Source organism: Sorghum bicolor, chromosome 2, assembly GCF_000003195.3.
Source record: "Sorghum bicolor cultivar BTx623 chromosome 2, Sorghum_bicolor_NCBIv3, whole genome shotgun sequence".
Taxonomy (NCBI): Eukaryota; Viridiplantae; Streptophyta; class Magnoliopsida; order Poales; family Poaceae; genus Sorghum; species Sorghum bicolor.
In genome coordinates this window covers 70,755,316-70,782,832 of record NC_012871.2, presented here as the reverse complement: position 1 = coordinate 70,782,832, position 27,517 = coordinate 70,755,316, and the positions used below count along the sequence as shown (strand labels likewise).

At 43.7% G+C, this 27,517-nt stretch overlaps 4 protein-coding genes across 4 annotated transcripts; 2 read left to right on the top strand and 2 right to left on the bottom strand.

The window, feature by feature from the left end:
- On the top strand, window positions 1,323-12,069 carry LOC8056340 (brefeldin A-inhibited guanine nucleotide-exchange protein 5). Its single transcript, XM_021452649.1, has 32 exons — window positions 1,323-1,659; window positions 1,766-1,932; window positions 2,814-2,935; window positions 3,017-3,075; window positions 3,478-3,535; window positions 3,626-3,710; window positions 3,802-4,005; window positions 4,100-4,158; window positions 4,285-4,354; window positions 4,439-4,507; window positions 4,582-4,704; window positions 4,822-4,875; window positions 4,979-5,067; window positions 5,191-5,287; window positions 5,402-5,500; window positions 5,582-5,785; window positions 5,886-5,996; window positions 6,101-6,285; window positions 6,374-6,997; window positions 7,092-7,509; window positions 7,621-7,860; window positions 7,966-8,089; window positions 8,199-8,347; window positions 8,434-8,790; window positions 8,945-9,111; window positions 9,198-9,403; window positions 9,509-9,672; window positions 10,426-10,539; window positions 10,745-10,881; window positions 10,957-11,245; window positions 11,374-11,469; window positions 11,561-12,069. Exons 1-32 carry the CDS (start codon window positions 1,545-1,547, stop codon window positions 11,621-11,623), a joined length of 5,118 nt encoding a protein of 1,705 aa, XP_021308324.1. The 5' UTR covers window positions 1,323-1,544; the 3' UTR covers window positions 11,624-12,069.
- On the top strand, window positions 14,256-18,540 carry LOC8081759 (secretory carrier-associated membrane protein 1). Its single transcript, XM_002462984.2, has 13 exons — window positions 14,256-14,534; window positions 14,836-14,898; window positions 15,028-15,132; window positions 15,249-15,311; window positions 15,637-15,670; window positions 16,113-16,235; window positions 16,857-16,919; window positions 17,004-17,097; window positions 17,194-17,239; window positions 17,346-17,413; window positions 17,781-17,829; window positions 17,965-18,030; window positions 18,120-18,540. Exons 1-13 carry the CDS (start codon window positions 14,478-14,480, stop codon window positions 18,204-18,206), a joined length of 918 nt encoding a protein of 305 aa, XP_002463029.1. The 5' UTR covers window positions 14,256-14,477; the 3' UTR covers window positions 18,207-18,540.
- On the bottom strand, window positions 19,320-22,885 carry LOC8081758 (internal alternative NAD(P)H-ubiquinone oxidoreductase A2, mitochondrial). The gene is made up of 6 exons (XM_002460821.2): window positions 22,680-22,885; window positions 21,232-22,143; window positions 20,915-21,075; window positions 20,426-20,491; window positions 19,860-20,318; window positions 19,320-19,742 (listed from the first exon to the last, which is right to left on the bottom strand). The coding sequence occupies exons 2-6, from the start codon at window positions 22,088-22,090 to the stop codon at window positions 19,587-19,589; spliced, it is 1,701 nt and encodes a 566-aa protein (XP_002460866.1). The 5' UTR covers window positions 22,091-22,143; window positions 22,680-22,885; the 3' UTR covers window positions 19,320-19,586.
- On the bottom strand, window positions 23,200-24,911 carry LOC8056339 (SOSS complex subunit B homolog). Its single transcript, XM_002460820.2, has 2 exons — window positions 24,085-24,911; window positions 23,200-23,916 (listed from the first exon to the last, which is right to left on the bottom strand). Exons 1-2 carry the CDS (start codon window positions 24,097-24,099, stop codon window positions 23,395-23,397), a joined length of 537 nt encoding a protein of 178 aa, XP_002460865.1. The 5' UTR covers window positions 24,100-24,911; the 3' UTR covers window positions 23,200-23,394.

Sequence of the window (27,517 nt, the reverse complement as noted above, 5' to 3'; positions counted from 1 at the left end):
TCTTGCAACTTTTGCAGAGGGAATAATCGTATCTGTTCATGGTCATTTCAAACTTCCTTTTTCTATTCCTCCTTTATGACTTTCTATTGCACGCTGAAAGGTGATGAAGTTGGATCGAATATCTTGGCACGCTCTTTGAAAACTCACAAGTCATCGGACGCAAAAGCTTACCTCTTTGACCTCTGTCCGAAAAGCATGTAATTCTAGGTGTATTTATATTTCCACGTATAAAAACTTGACTAAATATGTAGATAAATATTTTTGACATATATATATATAAAGAATATATCTCATGGCAAATATAATAATCTTATTTAATTACATAACTACTTATATTTTTATAATATAATTGGTAAGACTCGAGATGCTTTAATAGGATTATATTTTTTGGACAAAATAAGTATAAAGAATTTGATAAAAGAACTCATTCAGACGATCTAGATAAACTTCATAGACACATGGTTTAAGCCAAGTCTATTTGCTTGAGCTTATCTGCCGAATCTACTAGCAATTCATTAATATTTTTCTCACAATAAATTAACGAGTAGTAGTTTCGGCCATAGTTTATCAGCCAAGTAAACAAACTTGGCTTAATCCAACATCTTTTTTCTAACCTCCAGCCAGGGGCGAAGCCACGTTGTGTTACCGTGGTGCACTGGCACCAGGGTGCACCAAAAATATGTTAGTAAATTCACCAATAATCACTATGTAATATGTGAAAAATTCATTCGTTGCTTGAGTGGTGCACCACCATAACATTGATGATAGCCTCGCCCCTGCCTCCAGCACCCTCAAACTTCAGTCCATGGCCGAAATTTTGAGGGGGCTATGGATGACATGTCGCTAGCTAAGAGTGTAGAAAATTTACGACACTAGCGAGAGCGCAATAGCCCAGCTCGTAAGTCTTCCTAAGTTTTCTCAGTCTCTACATGTATTTGATGTTTAGTTTTTTTTACTGTTTCATGCTAAAACATCAACGACGTGTTGCTGGAGACGCCCTTACTGCACGAACAACCTCATCTTTTATTACACCTCGAGTTCAATCTAACACATGCTGCGATTAAGAAAAATAGATTAGATGTAATGAATCCTAGCTAAATGGATTGGTCATTGGTGCAAGCTCAAAAACCTAAGTCGGATGGGCAGCTGGGCACGAACATTACTAGTTTATTTTTTTCAAATAAAACACGAAAATTAGTTCTACTACTAGCACATTACCGTAGGACACGGCAGTACGCCTTGAGAAGGCAAGTATATATGCGCGTAAAAAAAAAAAAATCAGAGATGGTCCTGGCGATGTGAAAGCGTCTGAATCTGAACTCTGAAGGCAAATCAGCCGAGCGAGCGTGCGTGCGAGACAACCAGGTCCGATCCGCCCCCGCTGAGCCGAGGACAGCAGCGGGGGCTCTCGGTCTCCTCCTCCTTCAGATCTCGCACCCCCTCCAGATCTCGCGCCCTCTCCGTCCCATGCCCACTCCCCCTCCTCGGATCTAACCACTCCGCCCCTCCTCCCGTCTCCGCGGCCGGAGCTGAGATCCGAGGCCATGGCGGGCGCCGCGGGCGGGTTCGTCACGCGGGCCTTCGAGGCCATGCTCAAGGAGTGCGCCGCCAACCGCGGCAAGTTCGCCGCGCTGCAGCAATCCATCCAGTCATACCTCGGTGCGTGCGTGCGGCCCCCTTTCCTCCCTCTCCTCCCGCGCATTGGGATCTCCTGGTGGCTGATGATGGAGCTGTGGTTGTCTCTGCGTGGCTCGTGTCGTTGCAGATAGCATCAAGGGGGCTACGGCGGAGGGCGCGGTCATCACGGAGGCGCTCGCGTCGGCTGGGCGCGTGCTCGACGGGCCGCAGGCCGAGCTGGTGCTGCAGCCGCTCCGCCTCGCCGTCGAGACCAAGCACGTCAAGCTCGTCGAACCTGCGCTCGACTGCCTCCACGTAATTACTAATGATCATTATCATCATCCCATTTCTCTTCTTCCTTTGCATGCCTGAGGCTCATAAATCGTCAGACGTGTTGCATTGACGTCGAGCACTGTCATGGTGCCGCCAGAGGGATCATTCGCTCTGGCACCATGGATGCTTTGGACGTTAGCAGGCTAGAAACACATTTCCTTGTCTGTGTAGATACTCACATCAACCAGTCCTCATTTTGTACATGCAGAGCCAAGTCCCTGAATTGGTTGTTTGGGTTAGAGATGGTAGATAGTTACAGGTTTATGCCATTTAACTTTACAATTTTGAGAAGATTGTGATTTAACAGAGACTTTTGTTATATAATGAAGATGATAGAACTCAGGATGGTAAAATGAGTGTGCAGAATGAACAAGTAGCTGTCTAGACATTAAGTTGATATATCAATGTACATTTTTCATTGAAAAGGTTCAGTTAGATAGGATGCTATGCTACGCATTATATTCAGTAATCTGATGTATAAATACATCCATTTAAGTTCTACGTTGCCATCATATACATCTCATGTAACACTGAATTTGAATCCTTGTGCAGTAATTGGATATATGCTTAGACAGATGTGAGATTTGGACATTTGATGCTATCTTATCTTGCCCATAATCCATGCATAAATCAATTTCCATAAATTTTCTCAAAAATTTGGGCAGTGCTAAGTTACTTGGGGTAGAGTTAAATGTGTGGATTTTATGATAGTTGCAAAGCAGTTCAAATGAATGTGCTATTTTCTGCTCCTTTTGCACCACATTTCATTTTGAACCCAGAATCTTTTATTTATAAAAACGAAATATTAGAGGACACATCTTCAGCAATCCATTCTGATTGAGTTGTTCAATCTCTGTTACCAGAAACTTATTGCTTATGACCATTTAGAAGGCGATCCTGGTTTAGAAGGTGGTAAAAATTCCCCATTATTTACAGACATCCTGAACATGGTATGTGGTTGCGTCGATAACACCTCCTCTGACAGGTATGCATCACATTGACTGAGATAATGCCGTGCCACACTTTTGCACAGGTACTAACATGAGTATCGTTCTCTGTGCTATAGTACCATTCTCCAAGTCTTGAAAGTGCTTCTCAATGCTGTTGCTTCAAATAGGTTTAGAGGTAACTTTTACAAGCATATTCTCTATACTCCCTAGTATTTTGTTTATTAGGTAAGTTTAACTAATGCTGTTTTTTGAAATGCATTTATGAGATATGAGCTTATGCATAATGACATCATGCATTAGGTGGTTAAGCTTATACATAACACTGCAACATGCATGTATTAGTTTGGACAATGTTCCTTCTCATACTTTATTTCTCTGTTACTGTATCTGCAAGTGTCTTTATAAAAATCATATAATAAAATAAGTTGCAAGTTGTTAAAAAATTCTTATATTTTACTGCTACAAAGTCAGGGGCGCCAAAACAGCTCAGCATGTAGCTGTATTCCTATGTAAGGTACAATGTAAGCTGCAAGCCTCAATACATCTTTTGTGTTTGATTCTGTTTTTTGGAATGCAGTTCATGGAGAGCCATTGCTTGGGGTCATTAGAGTATGCTATAACATTGCTCTTAATAGGTACCTGATATATCTCTACCTTGTTTGCAGTATGTTGCCTTGTTGCCCTTTGCACCATGTATGATAATTTATTCATTTGTATTTTCTTAGCAAGAGCCCTGTGAACCAGGCTACCTCAAAGGCTATGTTAACCCAGATGATTAGCATTGTATTCAGGAGAATGGAATCTGAGCAGGTAAATAATTTCCGCATATCTTATCTTGTGCATAGGAAAATGATTTGTTGAGGTTGTTTCTCTAGGTATTATTTTACCTTCTTGGTTCCAGGTTTCTGTATCACCTGCAAGCTCTGCGGTTAAAGATACACCTTCATCTACCACAAAGGAATCTGAAAATGGAGAAATATCTACTGATAGCCAAGATGAGGAAAAAGTTACTCTGGGAGATGCATTGTCCATGAATCGGCCTTCTGAAGCACCTCCAACATCTGTTGAAGAGCTTCAGAATCTTGCAGGTGGAGCAGATATTAAGGTACTGAAACTGGACCTCTTGTTGTTTTTGGAACTTCCAAATGTGTCTTGTGCATTGCATTGGTCCCATCTAATTCCAAGAGTTCTTTTTACAGGGGCTGGAAGCTGTTCTAGACAAGGCTGTTGAACTTGAAGATGGAAAGAAAGTGTCACGGTTCGTTAAGCTTGTTTTAAGTTGTGCTTAGTATCTGGGTTTTTGCATGTCTAAGGTGATGCATCGGGGACTCAGATGTGGTAGTAACTAACTACCTTTGCCCCCTCTCCCACTCTGTTTTTCCAGTGGAATTGACCTGGACACTGTGAACATAATACAGCGTGATGCACTATTGCTCTTTCGAACTCTCTGCAAGGTTGGTTGCTTGAGTAATGTTACTTTGATTAGAGCTATAAGAAAGTAACAATTATATCTTTCCTGCGTTTTGTCATTCTTTTAGATGAGCATGAAAGAAGAAAGTGATGAGGTTGCTACCAAGACAAGGCTGCTATCACTCGAACTGCTACAGGTTAGCTTACTTCTTTGAGGTTGCTAATTTTATTTTTTGTTTGTTTTGATGTCATTTGTAGCCATTCTCTTCAGGGATTGCTAGAGGGAGTCAGCAATGCATTCACAAAAAATTTCCACTTTATTGATTCGGTCAAAGCATATCTTTCATACGCTCTTCTGCGAGCATCTGTCTCTTCATTTCCAGTTGTTTTTCAGGTAAAAATTGAAATTTATTCAGTTTTGGTTTTCATCATACTTGGTGTGACGGTACTGATAATTTCTGTAGTGAGAGTGAGCTATTATGCTAAGTTGATGTTTCTTCTTTTATTACAGTATGCTTGCGGTATATTTTCAGTTCTGTTGCTCCGGTTTAGGGAGAGTCTGAAGGTAAAATTATTATTAAGCGGACTCGTGTATGGCAATATTGTTTGTTGTGTTGTGTTGCTTTTGTTACCATTACATTCTTTGAATTTTTCAAATATTGGTGCAGGGGGAAATTGGTGTCTTCTTTCCTCTGATAGTTTTAAGGTCTTTGGATAGCTCTGATAGTCCCCTCAGCCAGAAGGCTAGTGTTCTTAGGTGATTATCTTTTTCCTTTATGGAATCCCAGCTGCATGCATAACGCATGAATGGACACAGCTTGGTCATTCGAGACATCTGGTAAATTTATGTTTGATGTTATTTGACTGATTTTCCAATCAGGATGTTGGAGAAAGTTTGCAAAGATCCCCAAATGCTTGCAGATGTGTTTGTGAACTATGACTGTGATCTTGAGGGACCAAATCTTTTTGAACGCACGGTAATCATATGTTTATTCAAATGTCCACAAAGCATAGTTTCTGAATTTCTCATAAAATGTATCTTTTTTTCTTTGGTTTGTAACACATCTGATTGATAATATATCTCCTACCAGGTTAGTGCACTCTCAAGAATAGCACAAGGATCTCAAATTGCTGATACCAACTCCATTGCGTCATCCCAAACAGTTTCTGTAAAAGGCTCTTCTCTCCAGGTTACTATGATTTAGGTTACTCGGCCCTCCTTTACAATTTCTTGTTTCTTGTTAGTTTGACATGAAGATTTTTGATTGCAGTGCTTGGTGAGTATTCTGAAGTCATTGGCTGATTGGGAGCAACTTCGAAGAGATTCCTCAAAGCAAGGGAGCATTGTTGAATCTCGTGAAGAGGATGCTTCAAGGAGCTTGACAACTGATGAGATGAAGAGCCAAGAGGATGGTCGGAATCAGTTTGAGAGAGCCAAAGCTCATAAGTCGACAATGGAGGCTGCAATCTCAGAGGTGGGATGCCTGCAGTTTTCATAACCACTTTGGAACTGAAATATCACATTGTTTCTTGAATGTTTTAGTTCATAACTGACACCACCTAAATCTTTTGCAGTTCAATCGTAAACCAACTAAAGGGATTGAATATTTGTTGTTAAATAAATTGATAGAAAGTAAGGCATCATCTGTAGCTCAGTTTCTCAAGAGCACTCCCAGCTTGGATAAGGTGATTTCAAGATTTCATTGAGTGTCTTGCTGTAACAATATAACTATTATTAATGTTATTTGTCAAAGGTGTACATACATCTAACTTTTGTTAGCTTTACGCAGGCTATGATTGGTGAATACTTGGGACAGCATGAGGAGTTCCCTCTTGCTGTGATGCATGCCTATGTTGACTCCATGAAGTTTTCAGGGTTGAAGTTTGATGCTGCAATTCGTGAGTTCCTGAAAGGATTTCGCCTTCCCGGTGAAGCGCAGAAGATAGATCGCATAATGGAAAAGTTTGCTGAGCGGTAGGTGTATATGTATTTATAGATCTCAACACATTTTTCTTTAAGATTTTCCCCAGTGACCGTCAGATGCTGATATGATTATTTGCAGGTACTGTGCTGATAATCCTGAGCTTTTCAAAAATGCAGATACTGCTTATGTTCTTGCTTATGCTGTTATAATGTTGAATACTGATGCACATAATCCAATGGTATGGCCTAAGATGTCAAAATCAGATTTTGTTCGTATGAACACTGCGAGTGATGCAGAAGAATGTGCCCCAAAGGAGCTCTTGGAAGAAATTTATGATTCCATTGTCAGGGAAGAGATAAAGATGAAAGATGATTCTCATGATACTTCAAAAACCACCAAGAGACCTGAAACAGAAGAAACAGGCCGTCTTGTCAATATCCTCAATTTAGCCCTTCCAAGACTGAAGTCAGCTAGTGATACAAAGGCAGAGAGTGAAAAGATCATCAAACAGACCCAGGCACTTTTCAAGAACCAGGGACAGAAGAAAGGTGTTTTTTACGTTGCACAGCAGGTTGAGCTTGTTAGACCAATGCTTGAAGCTGTAGGATGGCCTTTGCTTGCAACATTTTCTGTGACCATGGAGGAAGGTGACAGTAAGCCAAGGGTTGTATCATGCATGGAAGGGTTTCGTGCAGGTATCCATCTTACTCGTGTTCTCGGGATGGACACCATGCGATATGCTTTCTTGACGTCCTTAGTGAGGTAGGTTTATCCTTTGAACTGATGCAACTGCATTTACTTTTCATATAGCAATATGAATATAATGCTATCCTTTTCTTTCATAACCATTTTGCAGGTTTACATTTTTGCATGCTCCCAAGGAGATGCGTAGTAAAAATGTCGAGGCACTGAGGACTCTTCTTGGTTTAGCTGACACTGATATGGATGCTTTACAAGATACCTGGAATGCTGTTTTAGAATGTGTCTCGAGACTCGAGTATATCACTTCAAATCCTTCAATTTCTGCAACTGTAATGCTGGGATCAAATCAAATATCGAGGGATTCTGTAGTCCAATCGCTGAAAGAGTTGGCTGGGAAGCCTGCTGAACAGATCTTTGTAAACAGTGTAAAACTGCCAAGTGATTCAATTGTTGAATTCTTTACTGCCCTTTGTGGTGTTTCTGCTGAAGAGCTAAAACAAACACCTGCTCGTGTCTTTAGCTTGCAGAAGCTTGTAGAGATAAGCTATTATAACATGGCTCGTATACGGCTGGTATGCTCTGTTTCTTGTTCTCTGTGCCATCAATTTTACACCATTTTTCCTAGAAAATAATTGAGTTGGTCTAAACCCACAACAACTTAACATTTATACATGGAAATGTAGGTGTGGGCTAGAATATGGTCTGTGTTGGCCCAACATTTTATTGCTGCTGGAAGCCACCATGAGGAGAAAGTTGCAATGTATGCCATTGATTCTCTAAGACAGCTTGGTATGAAGTACTTGGAGCGTGCTGAATTAAACAACTTCACATTTCAGAGTGATATACTGAAGCCTTTTGTCATTTTAATGAGGAATAGCCACAACTCAAAAATCCGAGGTTTAATTGTTGATTGCATTGTTCAGGTACGTTGTTATGCATGAATTTTGACGCATCTATGAAATGTAATGATCTGGTGTTTCTTATCAAATGATGCTACATGTAAAATTTTTTGCTGGATGTACATGTAGTTGATCAAGTCAAAAGTTGGTAGCATAAAGTCGGGGTGGCGTTGCGTATTCATGATATTTACTGCAGCAGCTGATGATGAGGATGAATCAATTGTTGAGAGTGCTTTTGAAAATGTAGAACAAGGTAAATAAGGAATTTATATAGCTGGCTCATAAAGTGCCTTGCCCAGCTTATACCCTACCTATGTTGAAATTTTATTGGTTGACTTAGTGAATCAAATGATGTCTTACAGTTATCTTGGAACATTTTGACCAAGTTGTTGGCGATTGCTTCATGGATTGTGTCAACTGTCTTATTGGTTTTGCAAATAACAAGTGCACTCCTCGGATTAGTTTGAAGGCTATTGCTCTCCTGCGTATATGTGAAGATCGTTTGGCAGAGGTTTGGATTATCTGTAACCTACACCTACATATTCATGAGAATTGGGGATGACTTTTTTGTGTGTCTCATTTATCTCTATCATACAGGGATTCATTCCAGGCGGTGCTGTTAAACCTATTGATGTTGTTCCAGAGGCCAATTTTGATGTGACTGAGCACTACTGGTTTCCTATGCTGGCTGGTTTGTCTGATTTGACTTTGGACTCCAGACCAGAAGTCAGACACTGTGCACTGGAAGTGTTGTTTGATTTGTTGAATGAAAGAGGACATAAGTTCTCTTCTCCCTTCTGGGAGAGTATTTTTCATCGTGTACTATTTCCAATTTTTGATCATGTAAGGCATGCTGGAAGGGATGGACTTTCTTCTTCTGGGGATGATTGGCTTCGTGATACTAGCATTCATTCACTGCAATTAATCTGCAACCTTTTCAATACATTCTATAAGGTAACGTGTGATGTTCTTCCTTTTAGTTGCTTCATGGACATCCTTTGCATAATTCAGAATATCAGTGTGATGAAACTGGTCATCCCCTACATTCCATAGACATCACACTGAAACTTGTTTGGTTGGTCATTGTCTGATTGTGGCACTTACACAGGAGGTATCCTTTATGCTTCCACCTCTTCTCAGTTTGCTGCTTGAGTGTGCCAAAAAAACAGACCAAACTGTTGTTTCAATTGCTCTAGGCGCTTTAGTTCATCTGATTGAAGTTGGTGGTCACCAGTTCAGTGATGGTGATTGGGAAACATTACTAAAGAGTATTAGGTATTTTCTGAATTTTTTGTTCCTACCAAAGTTTTTTTTTACTTCTCATTATTTATTTATTTGTTATTGTTGATATCACTTGTCAGGGATGCATCATACACAACGCAGCCTCTCGAACTGCTCAATTCATTAGGATTTCAGAAATCAAACAACCAGCAGTTACTTTCAAGGGAAGAAAGCAATGCACATGGCAATAGTTACCATGGCAGCCGGGGGGAACCCTCCGTCAGTAATAATGGTGAGCATAGTCATCCAGAGGCAGATCCACAAACTAGCCTGGAGAATTCAGAAGGTATTATGATCTGAGGTGTTCATATCGCTGTTTTGATGCACTAATTTAGTAAATTCCATACAGATTGGAAAATGAAAGGTTTACACAATTTATGTATTCATCTAGGTTTACCGTCACCATCAGGGAGAACACAACCTGCTGTTTCCCCACGTGGCCAAAGCTTTGGACAAAGAATTATGGGCAATATGATGGATAATCTTTTGGTCAGAAGTCTTACATCCAAATCAAAAGGTCGAACAGATGATATTGCTCCACCCTCACCTGTGAAGGTATATGTATGCTCTTTCCTCCAGCACATGTTGATAGGTCATGGTTTGGGCATTAGTTGTCTAGTACTCCCTCCTTCCAAATTATAAGTTGTCTAGGTACGTAGCTTTTGCTATGTATCTGGACATAGCATAGATATCTAGATGCATAGCAAAAGCTTTGTACTTAGAAAATCGAAAACGACGTGATTTGGAATAGAGGGAGTAGTTGCTTGTAGCTTTGTCTATCTACAATTCTACACATCAATAAGTATTTGACCATGCATTCTTAGAAATTTTTTTTAATTGTTTTATTTGGTCTTTTCTCAAATTTTGCGTTGATCCATCTCACGAAGGATGCTGGTTATTTTGTAATAGTTTGTATGTTAACTTGCTGACACCTGAGTCCATTTGGTATGCCAACAAGAGATGTATTACGTGGACTCGTAATTATTGTGGTACCATGTATGGTTAATGAACTTATATTATGGTACTCTATTGTTGTGACAGCCAATTGTATGGGTCTTCATTAGTACTCAGTGTATTATTTTGTAAGTTTTCGAGTTAGTTTTACTCAACTCTGCTATTCCACTCTTCCAAAAATTTGGTCGTTGTTGAAGGCTGAACTGCTCAGCTCATATGAGCCTTGTTTAGCTGTTTTTACGCCTCATATTTGATAGCTCATCTGGCATCCAAAAGCTAGCTATGAACATTTCTTAGTATGCCTAGTGTGGAAGCACTGACATTTTCTCCTTTGATTTGTGCTTGTTGATCTAGGCCCCTGATGATGAGGCTGACAAGGCTGAAGAGGAAGAGAGCCCTATGATGGAAACTGTCAGGAGCAAATGTATCACACAGTTACTACTGCTTGGGGCAATTGACAGCATACAGGTAAGCAGTTTCCACTTTATATACATGCTCTTAGATCTGAGTCCATCCATTGTCTCTGACAATGTGGGTCTGGATGCACCTTTTCTGTGATAGAATCGAGGACTCTCAGAATTCTAGTAGCAAATAAGGAATTCATCACCCTAATATATTAGCCAGCCCTACTTGGGTTGATATACTGTGACTAACTATCGATGGAACATTTCAGAAGAGGTATTGGAGCAGGCTAAAAGCTACACAACAGATAGCAATAATGGATATCTTGCTCTCACTTCTAGAGTTTGCTTCTTCGTATAACTCACCTTCAAATCTTCGCACAAGGATGCACCATATACCTCCAGAAAGGTAAGATCTGAAGACCAAATGATTTTTACTTTTGTTGATCTAGGAATCAGTTTCTAACATTTTAAATTTGTGTAGACCTCCACTGAATCTTCTCCGGCAAGAACTAGCTGGAACAACAATTTATTTAGATATCCTTCATAAATCAACAGTGGAGCAGGATGAAAAGGACTCCACTGAGGAAACAAATGGTTTAAATGTGGAATCTGGTGACCAGGAAAAGATCAAGTACCTAGCAGAAGGGAAGCTTGTTTCTTTTTGCGGGCAGATTTTGAAAGAGGCATCTGATCTCCAGCCTAGCACTGGGGAGGCTGCCAGTGCAGACATACATCGTGTATTAGACTTACGGGCACCTGTTATTGTCAAGGTATATATCTGGATCCTGGAAGCTTTATGTTAGGTCTTTTGAAATTCTCATCCCCTGTCAAAAAAAATTTCTCATCCATGTTTTAGGATAATCTGTTTATGCTCTACATGAATTTGTCTGCATTTCAGGTTTTGAAAGGAATGTGCATCATGGATGCTCAGATCTTCAAAAGGCACCTGAAAGAGTTCTATCCATTAATTACCAAACTTATTTGTTGTGATCAGGTACCTACTTTCTCAGATGTTGTTTAGTTCCTAGGTACCATCAAAGAAACATGTGATAACGCCAGAGTTTTAATTTGTGGTTATGCTTCAGATGGATGTTCGTGGAGCCCTTGGTGATCTCTTTAGCAAACAGCTTACTCCACTGATGCCCTGAAGTATGGCAGTATTTCCTCTCTTGCATATATCTTGTTGGAATATATTCGTCATCAGCATTTTTGTGCAAACATGGAGCACCGGTAGGGTGCTTGACATCCTTAAGGCACATGTATGGTGCAACAGCTACTCCCTAGGAAGTTACTAAGAGCTTGGTCAGCGGGAACGGCAAGTCCCTAGGCCACATTTTTTTTGGATGACACAAGGGAAGTAGCTTGACTGTTGCGCACACCATGTTTTTGCTAGTGACTTGTACTTTTGAGCTATTTATCTGTGCTCGGACAGGGACGATGCTTCCATTATACAGTAGAGTAGTGTTGGTGATATGTACACATTGTTCAGGACATTGTACTTGAGGCCTGTTATTATATGGCAATAGTAGATTATTTGCGGCAAGCCTCGTTTTTGTGCGTCTAATAAAGTGGGGTCCTGAGAAGTATAGCCTTATCCTATGTTGCAGAATTGCGTTGGCAAATTCCTATTGTCCTGATCGTTGCAGAATTGCGTTGGCAAATTCCTATTGTCCTGATCGTTGCAGAATTGCGTTGGCAAATTCCTATTGTCCTCAGGTTGCTGTAATGTTGACATGACGGTGCATTTATCTGTTAGTATTTTTTTCGTCTTGTCCGTATTGGGCGCATGTGTCATGTCCGTAGTCGACAGCAATACAGATATTACTGGTGTTTTCTTTATTTTCCATTCGTTCATTTGCTGCCAACCAAGCGCATTGTGTATTGGGTTTCCATATTTTCAATCTCCTGTCGAAAATTGAAGTTCAAGGTGACTAATACTTTGTGTACCTGTCAACGCAGGCACATTGTTTATTTGCTTTCCATAATTTCACTCACCTGTCGAGAATCCGAGAAGGCTAATGTGAACGTAGCATATTATCTACTATAATACTTTATCTTGCGTACTAGAGTGCCATAAGGCCACAATGTTTGGTTGTTTGCAAAGTTCTTCCAACTATACTCATGTGATGTAAACCGTACTCTTTGTAGCCTCCGCCACATCATTTTCTGGTCAAGAACAAAAAAAAAAAGGTGGTGAGATTGAGTGGCACGTCTCCAAATAGCGTGAGAAGTGCCATTATACATATATCCATGGTGACATGGTCTATGATTAGAGCACCCGCAATGTGCCGAGACTTGAAATGTCCTTTCAGCTCTATGTAATCCGGATGCTCCCAACAACTCTCTTACGGCATCCCAAACAAAGTTCTCCTAGCTTGCCAGGATCTGGAAAGTTCGTGCCGACGACTTCTGTCACAATCCTGATCTTAAAAACAACAATATCCATTTCATAGGCGAGGGTGGGGGAGAAGCAAGCCGAACCTCTGATCGACCCGCACACGTAAAAAATTCTCGGCATCGAGAGATTTGCCTACATGGCAAGAGAGAGAACATAAAACTGGAGCAGCTAGCGACAAACTCGTCGCCTATCTCGCACAGTACCCCGGGCACTTACCATCTCACACCACGACCAACTCATATATACGATTTGGCTGGACTTTCTTTTTTTTTATTTCTAATCAACAGGCGATTCAGAATTTCTCATTGGCTGATAAGCCATGATAGAAAGTACTGTTGACTGATTTGTTGTAAGAAAAAAATACTATTGAATGGCTGACAAATTCGGCTGATAAGTTCAAACGAATAAGACGAGACCTAAAAAATATGGATATTTTTCTTTGTTCCTTCACATGAGACAAATCTCCATCTGCAGTGATCAGCCCGCTGCAAAAGAAATATTATTTTGTTAGATTAGAAGCCCGGGCGGCACCGATAGATCTACGTACCGTATTCTCCGATGCTAGAATTTGTTGATAAAGCATCGGCCCTCAAGTGTTGAAGATCGATGCTTGAACTCTTCTTCTTTAAGCATTGATTATCTAGTACACTGCGGGTGCTCCTATAGTCCCACAAGGGAGGGGACGTGACCCGTTAAATCTTGAAATACATTATTTTGTGTAGCGAAGGACAAACCCAGTGCCGGAGGCCCCACATGAATGTGGTCTGATGAAATGAAAAACTGAGGCAAGCCTTCCTATCATATTAAAAATAAACACATTTTTAGTAACCTTGCAATACTAGGCTAAGTCAAACCTCGCATCATATTATGAGATGGAGTCAGTATTCCATGTAAATAGTTTATTTGACAATCTAAATTTTTTTGACAATCAGTATTTCATAAACAGTTGAAATTCTAAGACTCAAGGGCGAACAAATTTGTAGAGGTGCAAGTACATGGGTAATGTAGCACTTTCGTTTTTATTTGATAATTATTGTTCAATCATTGACTAATGAGGCTTAAAAGATTCATTCCATGATTTACAGATAAATTGTGCAATTAGTTTTTATTTTTTATCTATATTTAATGTTTTATGCATGTGCTGTAAGATTTGATATGATAAAAAATTTTGAAAAGTTTTTTATTTTTACGGTGAACCTTAGTCCACAACTCCTCATCGAGGTGCCCGCGAGAGTTGACTCGTGTACGCGTTGATCGAAAATATTGACCTCCGCGATGGCGCCGCACACTCGAAACAAATTTGACGGGCCCACGAGATACGGGAGCAACAACAGCGAATCAAAGAAAAGCCAAAGTTTGGCCCACGAGCGGTTACTGGCCGGACAGGTGGTTTCCGCGTGTGCACGTTCACCCGCGTCCTCTCCTTCGCAAGACGGCAAAGAGGAGTCGCCATCGCCCGCCCCCATCTAGTCTGTGTCGGTGTGGTCGTGCGGGGGCGGTGCTGCGCTCCTCTCTCTGTTCGGCAGGACTCCTCATCGCCGCCTCACTACTCCAATCCCCATCGCCATTGCCGGCGCAAGCAAAGCAAGAGGGGGCGGAGCAGCATGGCGGGGCGCTACGACAGCAACCCCTTCGAGGAGGAGGACGTGAACCCTTTCTCGGTACGCCCGCCCCAATCCTCCACCCCTTCCTCTTGGCGATCGCACCATTGCCCCGGCGGCAGATCTACTTTCCTTTTTCTTCCGGGTATCCGCTACTTCGCTCCTGTTTGGATCTGGACGGGGCGCAGATCTAACCACGTCCCGGCGATGGAAAAAACAAATGCATATTCCCCGTTGCAGTATCACCGACGCTGCTAGTGGATTTTTTTTTTAAAAAAATTCTGGCCTGATGATGCAATGGTGCTTGAACGTCTTGTGTGTGTCTGTGGTTGAAGTTTTTATTGGTTCCTTTTCCATATAGGAACAAGCACGCGGCAAGGCTGGTGGGCAGTCCAACTTCGGTGGTGGCGCGTTTTACATGCCTGTGAGTTGTGTGCTATTCTTATGAGTTATGCGACTTCTATGATATGGCACATCAGTTAGGGGTTCATATTCTTGCCTGCTCAATGTTGTGTGGTTTATGCTCAGTTGTGTGGTTTATGCTCAAATGTAGAACCCAAGAAACGTGCCTCCTGCATCCAATTCACGCCTTTCACCACTTCCTCCTGAACCGGCAGACTTCAGTGCTACAGTGGATATACCCCTTGACTCGTCAAAAGTGCGTATAAATGCGCATTGCCTTCCTAGTTCCCACATGCAAAATGCAGCTGTTACGAACACTTACTAGAAAATGTTGTTCAGCGCAACCAATAACATGTGCTTGTGGATATACAGGACCTGAAGAGAAGAGAGAAGGAGCTGCAAGCTAGGGAAGCTGAATTGAACAAGAGGGAGAAGGTATGCTGCACATGACACATGCATATACATCTCCCTTTCAGTTTTGATTTAAAACAAGACAGTCATAGCTCACTTTTTTTAAAAAGATTGAGGTAATTAGTTTTGTTGTTATTGAGATCATTGGTTTAATTTTCATTCCAAGCATAAGAAATTGCTTAATAGGCTTAAATGTGAAGTCGAATGCACCGGTTAAATCCCCACTAGACTCTACTTTGTTGCCGCAAATTGTATTTTTTTGCTCTACTCTGATATACTTGCAGTAATCTTTAAAAATTAGCCTTTGAAAAACTGTTGCCAGTTTCTGACTTTATGTTATATTGAATAGGAGCTAAAACGGAGAGAGGAGGCTGCAGCAAGAGGTAAAATCTCGTTTTTTTAGTTTATCAATGACTCAGTACAAGCATTGTACCTTTGGTTCCCATTAAAGGAGAAATAAGTATGTGATACATCTAATGTGCTTTGAACATTGATACACCTAATGTTGGCATGTTAGAAGTATGGATATTACATCTGATGATCTGAAAGAGTGACATGGTAGCTAATTCTATATGGCAAATTTTGTAAAACCAGGGTCTAATTTCTGTCTTAAAGGAAAAGGGTACTGTGGTTAATAATCCTACATAAATTGTGTCAAACAAGTACAAATAGTGAACGTCAGAAAGTTTGGAAGGCTTTCATACATTTATTCTCTTTTCCACTCAACTGGGCCTTGGCAACAAGGTATTTGATCCATGTTTTTAATATAAAGTTCATTTTGTTTCAGAAGTTGCTAGGCTTACATTTCATTATTTTGTTTGGCAGCTGGCATTGTCATTGAGGAGAAAAACTGGCCTCCTTTTCTGCCACTCATCCATCATGATATCACCAATGAGATACCGAGTCACCTTCAAAGAATGCAATATGTTGCATTTGCGTCCTTTCTTGGTATGCTGCCTCTGATTCTCAACATCATGAAAACTTTCACTCTGATGAATAATCTTCAATATTCTCCTTTATTTAATGGTGCAATGGACATGCCTTCCACACATATATTGGATGATATTCTTTAAGTTCTACATTTTGGATTTTCCATTGGTTTTATCTTCTCACTGGTGGCTTGTGAACCTATGTGTAAGACATGCAAGTGATTTGTTCCAACCTTTGCATCAATGATTCCTGCATTCCTGTAATTACTTTGGTCAGAATATTTTAGAATGGAAAACTGATACTTCAATTGGTACATTTCCTATTTTTAGCCAGAATACAAGTATAAATTGGTATGCTGATGGAATTATCAGTGACACTAATGGTTATATTCTTATATGTCTGCATTCGCCAAATATGTTAATTTAATGTCTTAAACATAGGGAGGAGCTTTTAGTAAGATATTAAGGTACTGAAAAGTAGCATTCCATTTGAAGTTATACAGAGCTATATCGCATTGAGAAATCTACATATTTTATTATTTTCAGCGGCACAGACCGAAGGATTAGCAATTTATCTTATTAATTTGCCTATGATTTGTGGAAGCATATTATTTTAACAGTTTTATTTGGTATTGAATAGGATTGATTTGCTGCCTCTTCTGGAATGTCATAGCAGTTACTACAGCTTGGATCAAGGGGGAAGGTATACTGAATCCTTTTGGTGTTTTTGTTGTTCTATCAAATTATCTCATGCTCACACTTTTAAAATTGTATTAACCGTTTTCAGGTGTTAAGATCTGGTTATTGGCAATAATCTACTTCATATCTGGTGTTCCTGGTGCATATGTTTTGTGGTATCGTCCTCTGTATAATGCAATGAGGTAATTTATTTGAAATCTCATCACATTATTTTGTGCCTCTTCCATCTTTTTTTGTATGCATGGATAGGTAATGTTTGCTGGCAACTTGTTTTGCAGGACTGATAGTGCATTGAAGTTTGGATTGTTCTTCTTGCTTTACTTGGTAAATATAACAAGTTTCTTACTTAAGCATCTATGAATTTTGATTTTATTTATATTAAATAATTAATTTAATTACGCATTAATGCTTGAACCTCCTGCACTTACAGTTCCACATTCTTTTCTGCGTATTTTCTGCTGTGGCTCCTCCTGTTGTATTTGAGGGAAAATCATTAGCGTAAGTTTCTTGCCTGCCTTTTCCTAAAAGCTTTTGGCTTCTGTAAACTTGCACCCAATCAAATGTGTTTTTACTATGATGCAATCTGTATATTCTGCACATTTCATTGTGTCTGTAAAGTAGGATTGATGTTAAAATTAGTTTAGTTGGCTTATATAGAATAACTGTCCACTGCCCCATTTCCTGGTTGGACAACCCCATCACTGGATGAAGATAAACACACAAAATGTTTTACTGATCTGGACAATGGCATCCCAAGATCTTGTGATTGATGTTTACAGGGACAATACATAACCGAGACATCCTTTGGAAAAAGTAGCTTGATGGATCCTTGGCATGACCTAACTCCTGTTGTTTACTCTTGCAGGGGAATTTTGCCAGCGATTGATCTTATCAGCGTGAATGCTTTGGTTGGGGTAAGCTAAGCACCTTTTTATTTGCTAAACTAAATGAGATATTCAGCTTCGGAACTTTGATAAATTATCTTCATCTACTGTCATTTGCGACTGATTTGTTTAGTAACTTAGTAGTCCATACGATTGTTCGTGCAGATATTCTACTTTGTTGGATTTGGATTGTTCTGTCTGGAATCGTTGCTCAGCATCTGGGTCATCCAGGTCAATTTTCTATGATCAACTGTTCTAATTTTCCTGAACCAACTTCAGTGCAGACATATCTGAGCCCTTTTTGGATTCTCCTCGTGCAGCAAGTGTACATGTACTTCCGTGGAAGTGGAAAGGCTGCAGAGATGAAGCGTGATGCGACAAGGGGTGCAATGAGAGCCGCATTTTAAGTGCGGTGTGGTATTTTTGTGATGATAATCCTAGTCCCAGCGCATACAATACTTCCGGTGGACAGGTTGTGCCACAAACAAAAGCATGTCTCTTCCTTGGTTGCTGACTATAATACCAAACTGCCAGTAGGTTATCGTGATGTTACAAGTGACATCACTCGCCGTCCTGTTTTAACTAATATAGAGAATGTGCAGCTTTTACAGCTTTATTACTTAATCGTTTTCTTCTTGCTAGTTGAAACGCGGAGTGGATTATGAATTATCTTTAATTAAGTTGTACAGTGCTGTTAAGTATTTATCCTACTTTTTGAGCGGCTATTTGTACTTGTTGAAAGAGTATTATAGTGAACTGGTGATATTGGCGGAAGTTGAAAGAGTATTATAGTGAACTGGTGATATTGGCGGAAGCATTTGGGGGCAAGGCAGCAAACGACTAGTGCAAATAAAATTCTAGCGTGTGGGGGGTGCACATGCATGATGCATGTGTAATTGTGTACTAGTTTGAATGCGGTATGTGAAGTGTGTGCGTCTTCAATAGAAAATGGATTTGTCATCTTATTTGACAACCTTTCAGATTCTTTGATTTGAATCGAACAATCCAAATTAGCGGGCCAACAACTGCCTCCAATGCCATGCCCCAGGCTCGAGTAAAACTCACGGTAGTGTGCTGCTATATAGGTAGCACATATCGAGGTCTTCGGTAGTGCTATATAGGAACTACATATCGAGATCTCCAAAAATTACTTTTGTGTGATAAACCACCTGCCCCAGGACCTAAATATACAATTTTAGAAGTTTGAGATCTAGATGGGATCACAGTGCAAGTTTTGGTATCTCGTGTGACCCTTTTAGGAAGATTAGGGCCTTGTTTAGTTCACCCAAAAACTAAATTGAATCTTGCGGCACATGCATATAGCATTAAATATAGATGAAATAAAAACTAATTGCACCCGAATGGCCTTACCTCCCAAGTTCATTTCTAAGTAAAAAATGAACTGCATGAATAGTGAAGATTTAGTTTTGAGCTCCACTAGCTTCACCTCTCACATAATTTTGAGCTCCACACCTTCACCTCTGTCATGTTACGGTACGTCTACAATTGCACGGCAGCTATTAGGAGTATGTCAAACACAGCCTCCCATCACACGCAAGTACATCTTTAATCTCTTTTTCTTTTTCGTTTTCTTTTTCATTTCTATTAAAAAACCTGGTGCCTTATATTTGCAAATCTCATGCACTAACGAATATCTAGAGAGAGTATGGAAGCCAACGCAAATCTCTCAGCACGTGTTGAATTACAAACAAAAGAACAAAAATGACAAACCAGTCTCTCGCTCCCGTGTACTATTTCAGAGACCAGCTTAAAGCTGATGCACCTCGTCAGCCAATCCTGGTGTTGTCCCTGCCAAACACAAGCGTCGTTCCCCAGTTCACCGCCACGTAGAACCTGTTCCTCCAGCTCACCACCCGCGTCAGGTACGCTGACCGCCACATCAGCCAGCTGAGGAAGCCAGCCATCGACACCCCCTTGGCATCCTGCAAATGCGAAAAACCATTTGTCAAATCTTAGCACTAATCTGTAATCTCATGCCACATTTTACATTGCACTGATCAGAAGGGAGATTAATGCATGGCTCAGCGGCAGGGCAGTGCCTTGTTCTCCCTGAGGTCGACGAGCGCCTTGTACCGGCCGACGGACGCCATGCTGCCGATGTGCTTGTACACGAACGGCTCCCCGAGGTCGGCCTTGCCGGCGCAGTGCGCCTTGCCGCCGTTCTGCGCCGCGACCTTCCCGAGCAGCCGCGCCAGGTACCGGCCCTCCCGCTCCGCGACCTGAGCCAACGCCGGGAGCACCGGCTTGCCGGTCCCTTCCAGGAACCCCGCGCAGTCGCCCAGCGCGAACACGTCCGGGGCCGTGGGCACGCGGAGCCACTCGTCCACGCCGATCCTCCCGCCAGGGGACTTGGGCAGGTCCAGGGACTTGACGAACTCCGACGGGCCGACGCCCGTGGACCAGACCAGCAGGCCGTAGGGCACGCGGGTGCCGTCGCTCAGAGTGATCTCCGTGGGCTTCACCTCCTTCACAATGCCTCGCACCAGATTAACTCCATACTGTCACAGATGCAGCACAAAACATTGATTCAGCCCTCCTGAGATCACATTAATTAATCTGCATTTGCGAGAATGCTAATTTCATCACAGAAATTAGCCTATATTACCTTTGACAGGTGATTCGTCGCGTACTGCCGCAGCCCGATATCGAAAGATGACAAGATTTCGTTTGCCTGGAAAGAACAGGTCATAAACGATGAGCTGAGCAGAACAACTTCTTCAGTAAGTCCGATCGATGCGGATACTAAGGGGCCTGAGCTGAGCTGTTTTTTCTGTCAAACACTTATTTCCAAAACAGCTTTATAGGTGAAGCTGTTTTTTCCCTCCTCTCACAAAGACATAAGTTGGATGAAGCTGGAAAAAAGTAGCTTATTGCAGCTTCTCCATCATTTCTCTCTCTCAACTATATATGAAGTAGTTGGTGAAGCTATTTTGCCAAACACTTTTTCCAAAACAGCTCAGCTTCATCTAGAAAGTTACTCATGAAGCTATTTTCTAAAAAAACAGTTTTACTAGTGAAGTTGAGCTGTGCCAAACAAACCCTAATACTCTAGATTATGTATGTAGTCGGTTCATGAGGTGTACTGAGTATGTACCTCGATGAGGGTGACCTTGACGTAGTCCTTGACGTGCGCGTACCTCTGGCGCACGTCGCGCGTGATGAAGTCACTGAGCTCACCGCTGAACTCGACGCCGGTGGGGCCTCCGCCGACGACCACGCAATGCAGGAGCCGCTTCTTCTCTTCGTCAGACAAGCCTAGAGAGCACAGTGCTTGATTATGATCACCGCCAAAGTTTGCAATGCGTATTACAAGCTAATAATGATCAATGCGCGTAACTAATGATGATCGACGTATTAATTTTTCCCAGAAGAGATGTCTGTACGTGAACCAATGTTCTGTTGTGTCGTTACCTGGATTCTCGGCGAGCATGAGGTTGGTGAGCAGCTTCCTGCGGATCTCCTGCGCGTGGCTCACCTCGCGGAGGAAGATGGCGTTCTCCTGGACGCCCTTGATGTTGAAAGTGAGCGGCTCGGCGCCGCTCGCGATCACCAGCTTGTCGTAGGCGATCTTGAACTGGTACGGGTCGCTGGGCAGCTGAGCGTCAACGGACGCGGCCGTGCAGTACACCTCGTGCGCCTTGGTGTCGACGCCGGTGCAGGAGGCGAGGAAGAAGTAGGAGCCGGGGCGGGTGGCGAGCGCCGACTGGATGCGGCTGACGGGCTCGACGACGGAGCGGAACTCGAGCGTGCCGACGCACGTGGACGCCAGCAGCGGCGTGAACACCATGTGGTTCCGGGGCGACACGCACACGACGTCGTAGGCGCTCGTGTCCACGTCCTTGAGCAGCCGGCACGCCGCCCACCCGGTGCCCAGCACCACGACGCGCGGCTTCTCCCCGGGCCGCGTCGGGCCGAGGCCCGGCGTCTGGCGAGGCGGCGCCGTCACAGGATCGTGCTCCCTCGTCTCCGCGTCCGAGAGCTCCGCCGCCACCGCCGCGGACGACGCGGGGTGCAGCCTCGCGGGCGTGGTGACGATGCCCCTGCTCGGCGGCTGGAGGAGGTGGCCGCCGCCGGCGGACCTTCCCACGAGGCTGTGGAGCGACGACACGTGCTGGCCCCGGGCACGGGACAGCGCGGCGGCACTGCGCAGCGCGGAAGCCGCCTCCGCCGGTGTCGCGCCGCCGACGCCGCCCTCGTAGAGGGTCCTCGACAGGGACTGCGACAGCGACAGCTGCGCTCCCCTCCCGATCCTAGACCACGCCGCCGCCATCTACGGGAGCAGCTGCTTCAAACGTGCGTGTGAAGTATCTATCAGAGAATGGCCTGCAAAACGGAAGCCCAACCAAACTGCATTCAGCAATGTGTGCATAACTGACGGCAAATCTGCACGAGAATATATATGAGACAACGGAAGCAGAGCAAAAAGGACATGAAGAATGCGACTTGGCTTTGGTTCGATGGGCATTTTTCCTGGGAAGTTTCGGTGGACGCTGATATTGACCAGCCTCCCAGGAATCTGGAACTGAGGAACTATGCATCTAGAATTGTACTCCCGAGTAAAAGCAGTCAAAAGTCAAATTGTTCTCCAAGAAATTTGCCGAAGAGAAGAACAAGTATGACAAGCCCCTTGTCAAATCAGCGACGACGCTGGAACGCGCGCATGTACCACGTCGTGCAAGAGGAATATACGGGTGGACTCATTAGTAATCACGCGCGCCGCCGCCGCCGCCGCCGCGGAGTTTCGTTCACGGTTCCAATTCCCCCCTCACTGGCATCGCGCAAAACCCTAGAGCCCCAGCTTTCGTGGATGGCCATTAGAGAACGCACACAAACACCGGTAAAGTTTTTCGAAGAATTACCGTGCGAAGATGAGCAGAGAGGAGGCGACGGAGGGAAGGGAGAATCATCCCACGACGTCAAGGCCCGTCGCCATCGATCAACTCTCGGACTGAGAATCCAAGATTCCAACAGCAAGCAGCGCCGCGAAAAGGACAGGTGGTGGTGGTGGTGTATAATATGGGAAGAAAAGAGGGACAAGGATTTCGGAAAGATCTGGAGAGACGGGGCCGACGGGCCGGGCCGTGCGCGTGTTGCTGCCTCATTTTATATATTCCTGACTTGCCGGAGGGGGATCTCGCGGCCGGGAGGGCTCGACTTGCGTAGCAAGAAGAACAAAACGACCGGGACCCCACAAAACCTCTCGCCTGCCTGGGTCCCTTCATGCCCCGCTAGGACTCCGTCAGCGGCTCAGCGCTTAGCTGTCGCTAGGCGCCCAGATACTTGCGGCGCACCATGCTGGTCGCCCCGGGTGATCGGCGCAGAGCGTTTCCATGGACGTTGTATTGTGCCTTTGTTTGCGCTAGGTCACCATGCCCCCAAAAAATTATACATGGTACGGTGCCATGGTTTGGAAGCTAGAATCTCACAATGTGAATGTGTACGTGCACGAGTTTGGACATGTGCAGCAAACTCTGAAACATATGAAAAAACATTGAGAACAGGGTAGATGTCATCCCGGCTTTGACAAAGAACGGCAAAGGCCACGAGTCAAGACGGACGCAACTGGAAGTACGATCACCGCAGCGGCTTGAAGATCTGGGAGTAAGGCGAGACGACGGCCTCCTGCACCATCCTTCTGCCGTCATTGGGGTCGGGCCCCCACTGGAGCTCGCTCATGTTGGGCGTCTCCACGAAGAGCATGGTGAACTCGCCCACCTTCTCGGCGCGCCCGCGGCGGCCCGCCCGCAGCACCAGGGCGTTCCCCCTGTGGTACGAGAAGATGCCGTCCGTGAGCCGCACGATGTCGCCAGGCTCGAACGCGCCGCACTCGCCGCCCCAGAGCAGGAAGTGCGCCGCCGCGGTCTCGTCCGCCACCAGCGCCAGGCACGTCACCTCCTTCTCCTCCCTGCCGCCGCCGCCTCCGCTGTCGCGGGCCGCCTGGGCGTGCGGGTGGCGGTGGGACGGGCGGGCCGACGGCGCCGCCTTGTCGAGCACGATGAACGTCGTGTTCACCGTGTTTGTCGCGGCCGGGACCAGGTCCTTGAGCTTCACCGTCCTAATGCTGGAGACGGCGGTGCCCTCGCTCGGCGCGTCAGCCTGCAACAGATGGAAAGCAGCTAATTGATCGCCGTGGAGTAAAAGCTCATACTAGGCATTTGATCGAACACCCTGTGGGTGTCGTGGGTTTCGCATGACAACGAGAAGCACGGAACCAAACGCGCAAGACGTGCCAGCTCGTAAGAGGAGGAACGCTGCTGGACTCACCTCTCTATGTGCCATGTCTGGAGTCTCGACGCCGCTGCCTGCTCCACTCCGCCGCCGCTGCCGTCAGGCCTCAGCCGCCACGGAACGACGAACGAGCGAGCCCGCGCGGCGCGGAACGACGTGGGGCGAGCGGGACTCGTGTCGCGCAATGACGCCGTGTCGTAATCGTAACCGTGCGAGGCCGTCGCATTGAATACGCGCCGGACGCAGATTCGGTGACTTGCGAATGCGTTCAAATCTGATCCAATGGCTCGAAGCGATCGTGAGGACAAACAGCAAAGGGGTGAGAGGGAGGCAGCCAGGCAAGCAGCGGAACAGAAGCCATTCGCGTCGGGGTCTCTTTGGCGCGGGGAAAGAGTGAGAGCGGTGGCCAGGTCATCGCGAAAGTTATTCTAACTTGTTCAATCAACTCACAAGCAATTATGACATTTGAATTGTTCAATTCCATTTGATCACCCCGACCATGTGTTACAATAATATATTCAAGCATTGAAAATAGTGTGACAGGAATAAGGAATTCTATTTTCTCTACGCAGCAATTGTACAATCAATTATCGGCAATTAGCAATCTACAATTGTACAATATACAATCAACAATTACCTATTAACAGTACATAATCACAAAGTGTGCAATCAACAAGTACCAATCGAAACAAAAAATGAATACCTGCTCATCCTTCTTCTTTGTTGTTGGTGGACGTTTCCTTCTGGCGGCACCTTATCCTCTGGTTCTCTGACCGTCAGCTCCCTGAACAGCACTAGCTTGCCTGCCGATGCCCTGACCGCCAGGGGCTTGTGCTGTCGCTCCAGTGCATGGCCACTAGCCGGATTCGACAGTAGAACTCTAGCCATGATCACCAGGGACCACTAGCCAGGAGCCGTAGGAGGCCGGTTGTGGCGACGGGCCGTACGGGGCCTGCGGCGGTGTCGCGTCGTGCCCTACGGGCAGCAGCAGCGGCGCGTTGTACCCTGCGGGCGGCGGCGGCGCACCGTGCAAGGCTGACGATGCCCCAACTTGAGGAGGACGGGAGAGGCCAACTCTGGGTGCGGCCGTTGCTAAGGAAGCCAGGAAGGACGGTTGGTGTTGGGGAAGCCGTGGTGCCTAAACACAGCCTCGTCTAGAATATGGTCGTCGTCTGGAGCACCCGCATCCATGGCGATGCTAGGGTTGAGGAGAGCGGCGGGGAAGAGATGAGGGGCAGCGCGCTGGTGAAGAACAACTCATGCCGAAGCGTCCCGCCACCGCCCCACCGCCGCTAGCTAGGCTGTCGACGCCGGGGTCATCACCACCGTACCCATCCAGCCATACAGGCACGTATATGCTCGTCCATCCTGGCATCATCCATTCGTACGTACTCCCGTGGCACCGTTGGCACGCACCACAAACTACTGATGCACGTATGGAGGTACGGCGCGGCGACCTTGCGCGACACATGACTTGTGCTAGCAGCCTAGGACTTGTGCTGTCTTCTACCAAAATCACGGCACGACAAAAAGACAAAATGGAAGGCTTGTCGAGCGGGCACCCTGCATCTTGATCGGCTGTTATAGTTTTGTTTATATTTAATAATTATTGTATAATTATAAATTAACTAAGCTTAAAAAGTTTGTCTCACGTTTTATAAGCAAACTATATAATTAGTTACTTTCTCCGTACTCATAAAAGAAATTGTTTTAGATAAGGTTTAAATCAAACATTGAAAATATAAATCATGAATAACTTTTACGTTGTTGAATTTGAAAAATGTAAAAATCATATGAATATATTTGTTTTGAAAAATATTTTTATAAAAATATACATATATCACTTTTTGATAAATATTTTTACGTCAAAGTTAAGCTTTGTAAACTATGTTGTTGTCCTAAACAATTTTTTTTATAAGTATAGAAAAATATTTTTATCTATATTTAATACCCAATTCAATGGATGTGCTGCAAGATTTGATGTAATCAAGATTTTTGAAAAGTTTTTAGATTTTAGATACAGCTAAACAAGGTCTTACAGTACTTGGGATTTGGGAAGCTTAAACACACACACACGGTCATGGTAGCGAGCGAGTTTGTGTGTGAGAACTAGTAGAGGTAACACTCGTACATTAATGGCGGGCCTCACTGTGTATGATCTTAGTACACTATACGAGCGCGTGATGGCACGACTAAGACGTGACGGCCGTGGATAGGTACATTCCTTCTGGTCGAGGGAATGAACGAACGATCGAGCGGGTCTGAGAAAGCCTGGGCCACTCGATCCAACCACGGATCCATCGATCGATCGGTCGGTCCATTATTTTTATTTTTATTTTTATTTAAGGGTTTTGTCTGCTTATGATGGCCGTATTAAGGTGGGATGGCTACGTGTTGCGAACTTGCAATCAATTGCCGGCGTGACACATCACGCGCGACCAGGCACCGGCCGATTCGTGTCGTGTTGGGCAACATTTCCAATTTCTCATGGGACGCAGGATCTAGTACGTGTAGTATTATTGAGTACAGAGTGTCCATCTACCTATCCTCAGTCATGGACGATCCACCCTTGTTTTTCTCATTCACATTTTCCTCTTTCTACCACATCTTTATGAATGTTCCAATGCATGGTAATAGAATGAATTTGTAATGACATGATTGTTAATTTCAATGAAGATTCTCCCCCGTTTGATGCTGATGGTATATGGAATGGTCTAACTATTATTATCAGTGATGATGTTCGTGAATTAATCACAATGTTTCTAATTTATAATAATTATTACATGTTGTGATTAGTAAAAATAACAAATATTGTCTATTCATGGACTAATTAGGCTCAAAAGATTTCTCTCCCAAACTACATGCAAACTGTGTAATTAGTTATTATTTTTATCTATATTTGATGCTTTATGCATGCGCCGCAAAATTCGATGTGACGGAAAACCTGAAAATTTTTAGCAATTTTTTTTGGAACTAAACAAGGCTAGTACTCTAGCACAAAAAGGACCTATTTGTTTATGCTTATGGCTTATATATAAACTGTCTTAGGTCAATCTCAGTGAAGGGTTTCATTACATTATTTCTAAGACTGTCATGTGTAGAATAAAATAAAACTTGGATGACGCACTCACTCTCAATGTAAAGTTTTATCTACAATTTCATAGACATTTAATTTTGTGACTTATAGAGAGTTGGTAATCATGTCAAGAGGGTATTATCTTCATGAAACTCAATTCTTCTGTTTCTTCATTAAGCACCATCATCATGTCATAAAAAATGCATATATGATCGGCAGACTATTAAATATTAAATTTGAATGAAACTCTCATAAAATTACCACTGAGACTGACCTTAGGTCTTCCACAATGTGTGTCTTAAGTGCAGCCACAAAAGGATTGAGAAAAATTGGCACCACTCCAGCCCATTGTAGGGGTGGTGGTTTCAACTCTGACCGACTCTAAGAAAAGGT

Excerpts from the sequence above, each read along its gene's own strand:
- LOC8081758 (XM_002460821.2), bottom strand. The coding sequence starts at position 22,090 with ATGGCGGCGGCGTGGTCTAGGATCGGGAGGGGAGCGCAGCTGTCGCTG. Across the intron at positions 21,076-21,231 it reads CATGCTCGCCGAGAATCCAG|GCTTGTCTGACGAAGAGAAG; the intron begins GTAACGACACAA and ends TGTGCTCTCTAG. Across the intron at positions 20,492-20,914 it reads TCAAGGTCACCCTCATCGAG|GCAAACGAAATCTTGTCATC; the intron begins GTACATACTCAG and ends TGTTCTTTCCAG.
- LOC8081759 (XM_002462984.2), top strand. The coding sequence starts at position 14,478 with ATGGCGGGGCGCTACGACAGCAACCCCTTCGAGGAGGAGGACGTGAAC. Across the intron at positions 14,535-14,835 it reads AGGACGTGAACCCTTTCTCG|GAACAAGCACGCGGCAAGGC; the intron begins GTACGCCCGCCC and ends TTTTCCATATAG. Across the intron at positions 14,899-15,027 it reads GTGGCGCGTTTTACATGCCT|AACCCAAGAAACGTGCCTCC; the intron begins GTGAGTTGTGTG and ends GCTCAAATGTAG.
- LOC8056340 (XM_021452649.1), top strand. The coding sequence starts at position 1,545 with ATGGCGGGCGCCGCGGGCGGGTTCGTCACGCGGGCCTTCGAGGCCATG. Across the intron at positions 4,508-4,581 it reads TATCACTCGAACTGCTACAG|GGATTGCTAGAGGGAGTCAG; the intron begins GTTAGCTTACTT and ends CATTCTCTTCAG. Across the intron at positions 11,246-11,373 it reads GGGCACCTGTTATTGTCAAG|GTTTTGAAAGGAATGTGCAT; the intron begins GTATATATCTGG and ends TCTGCATTTCAG.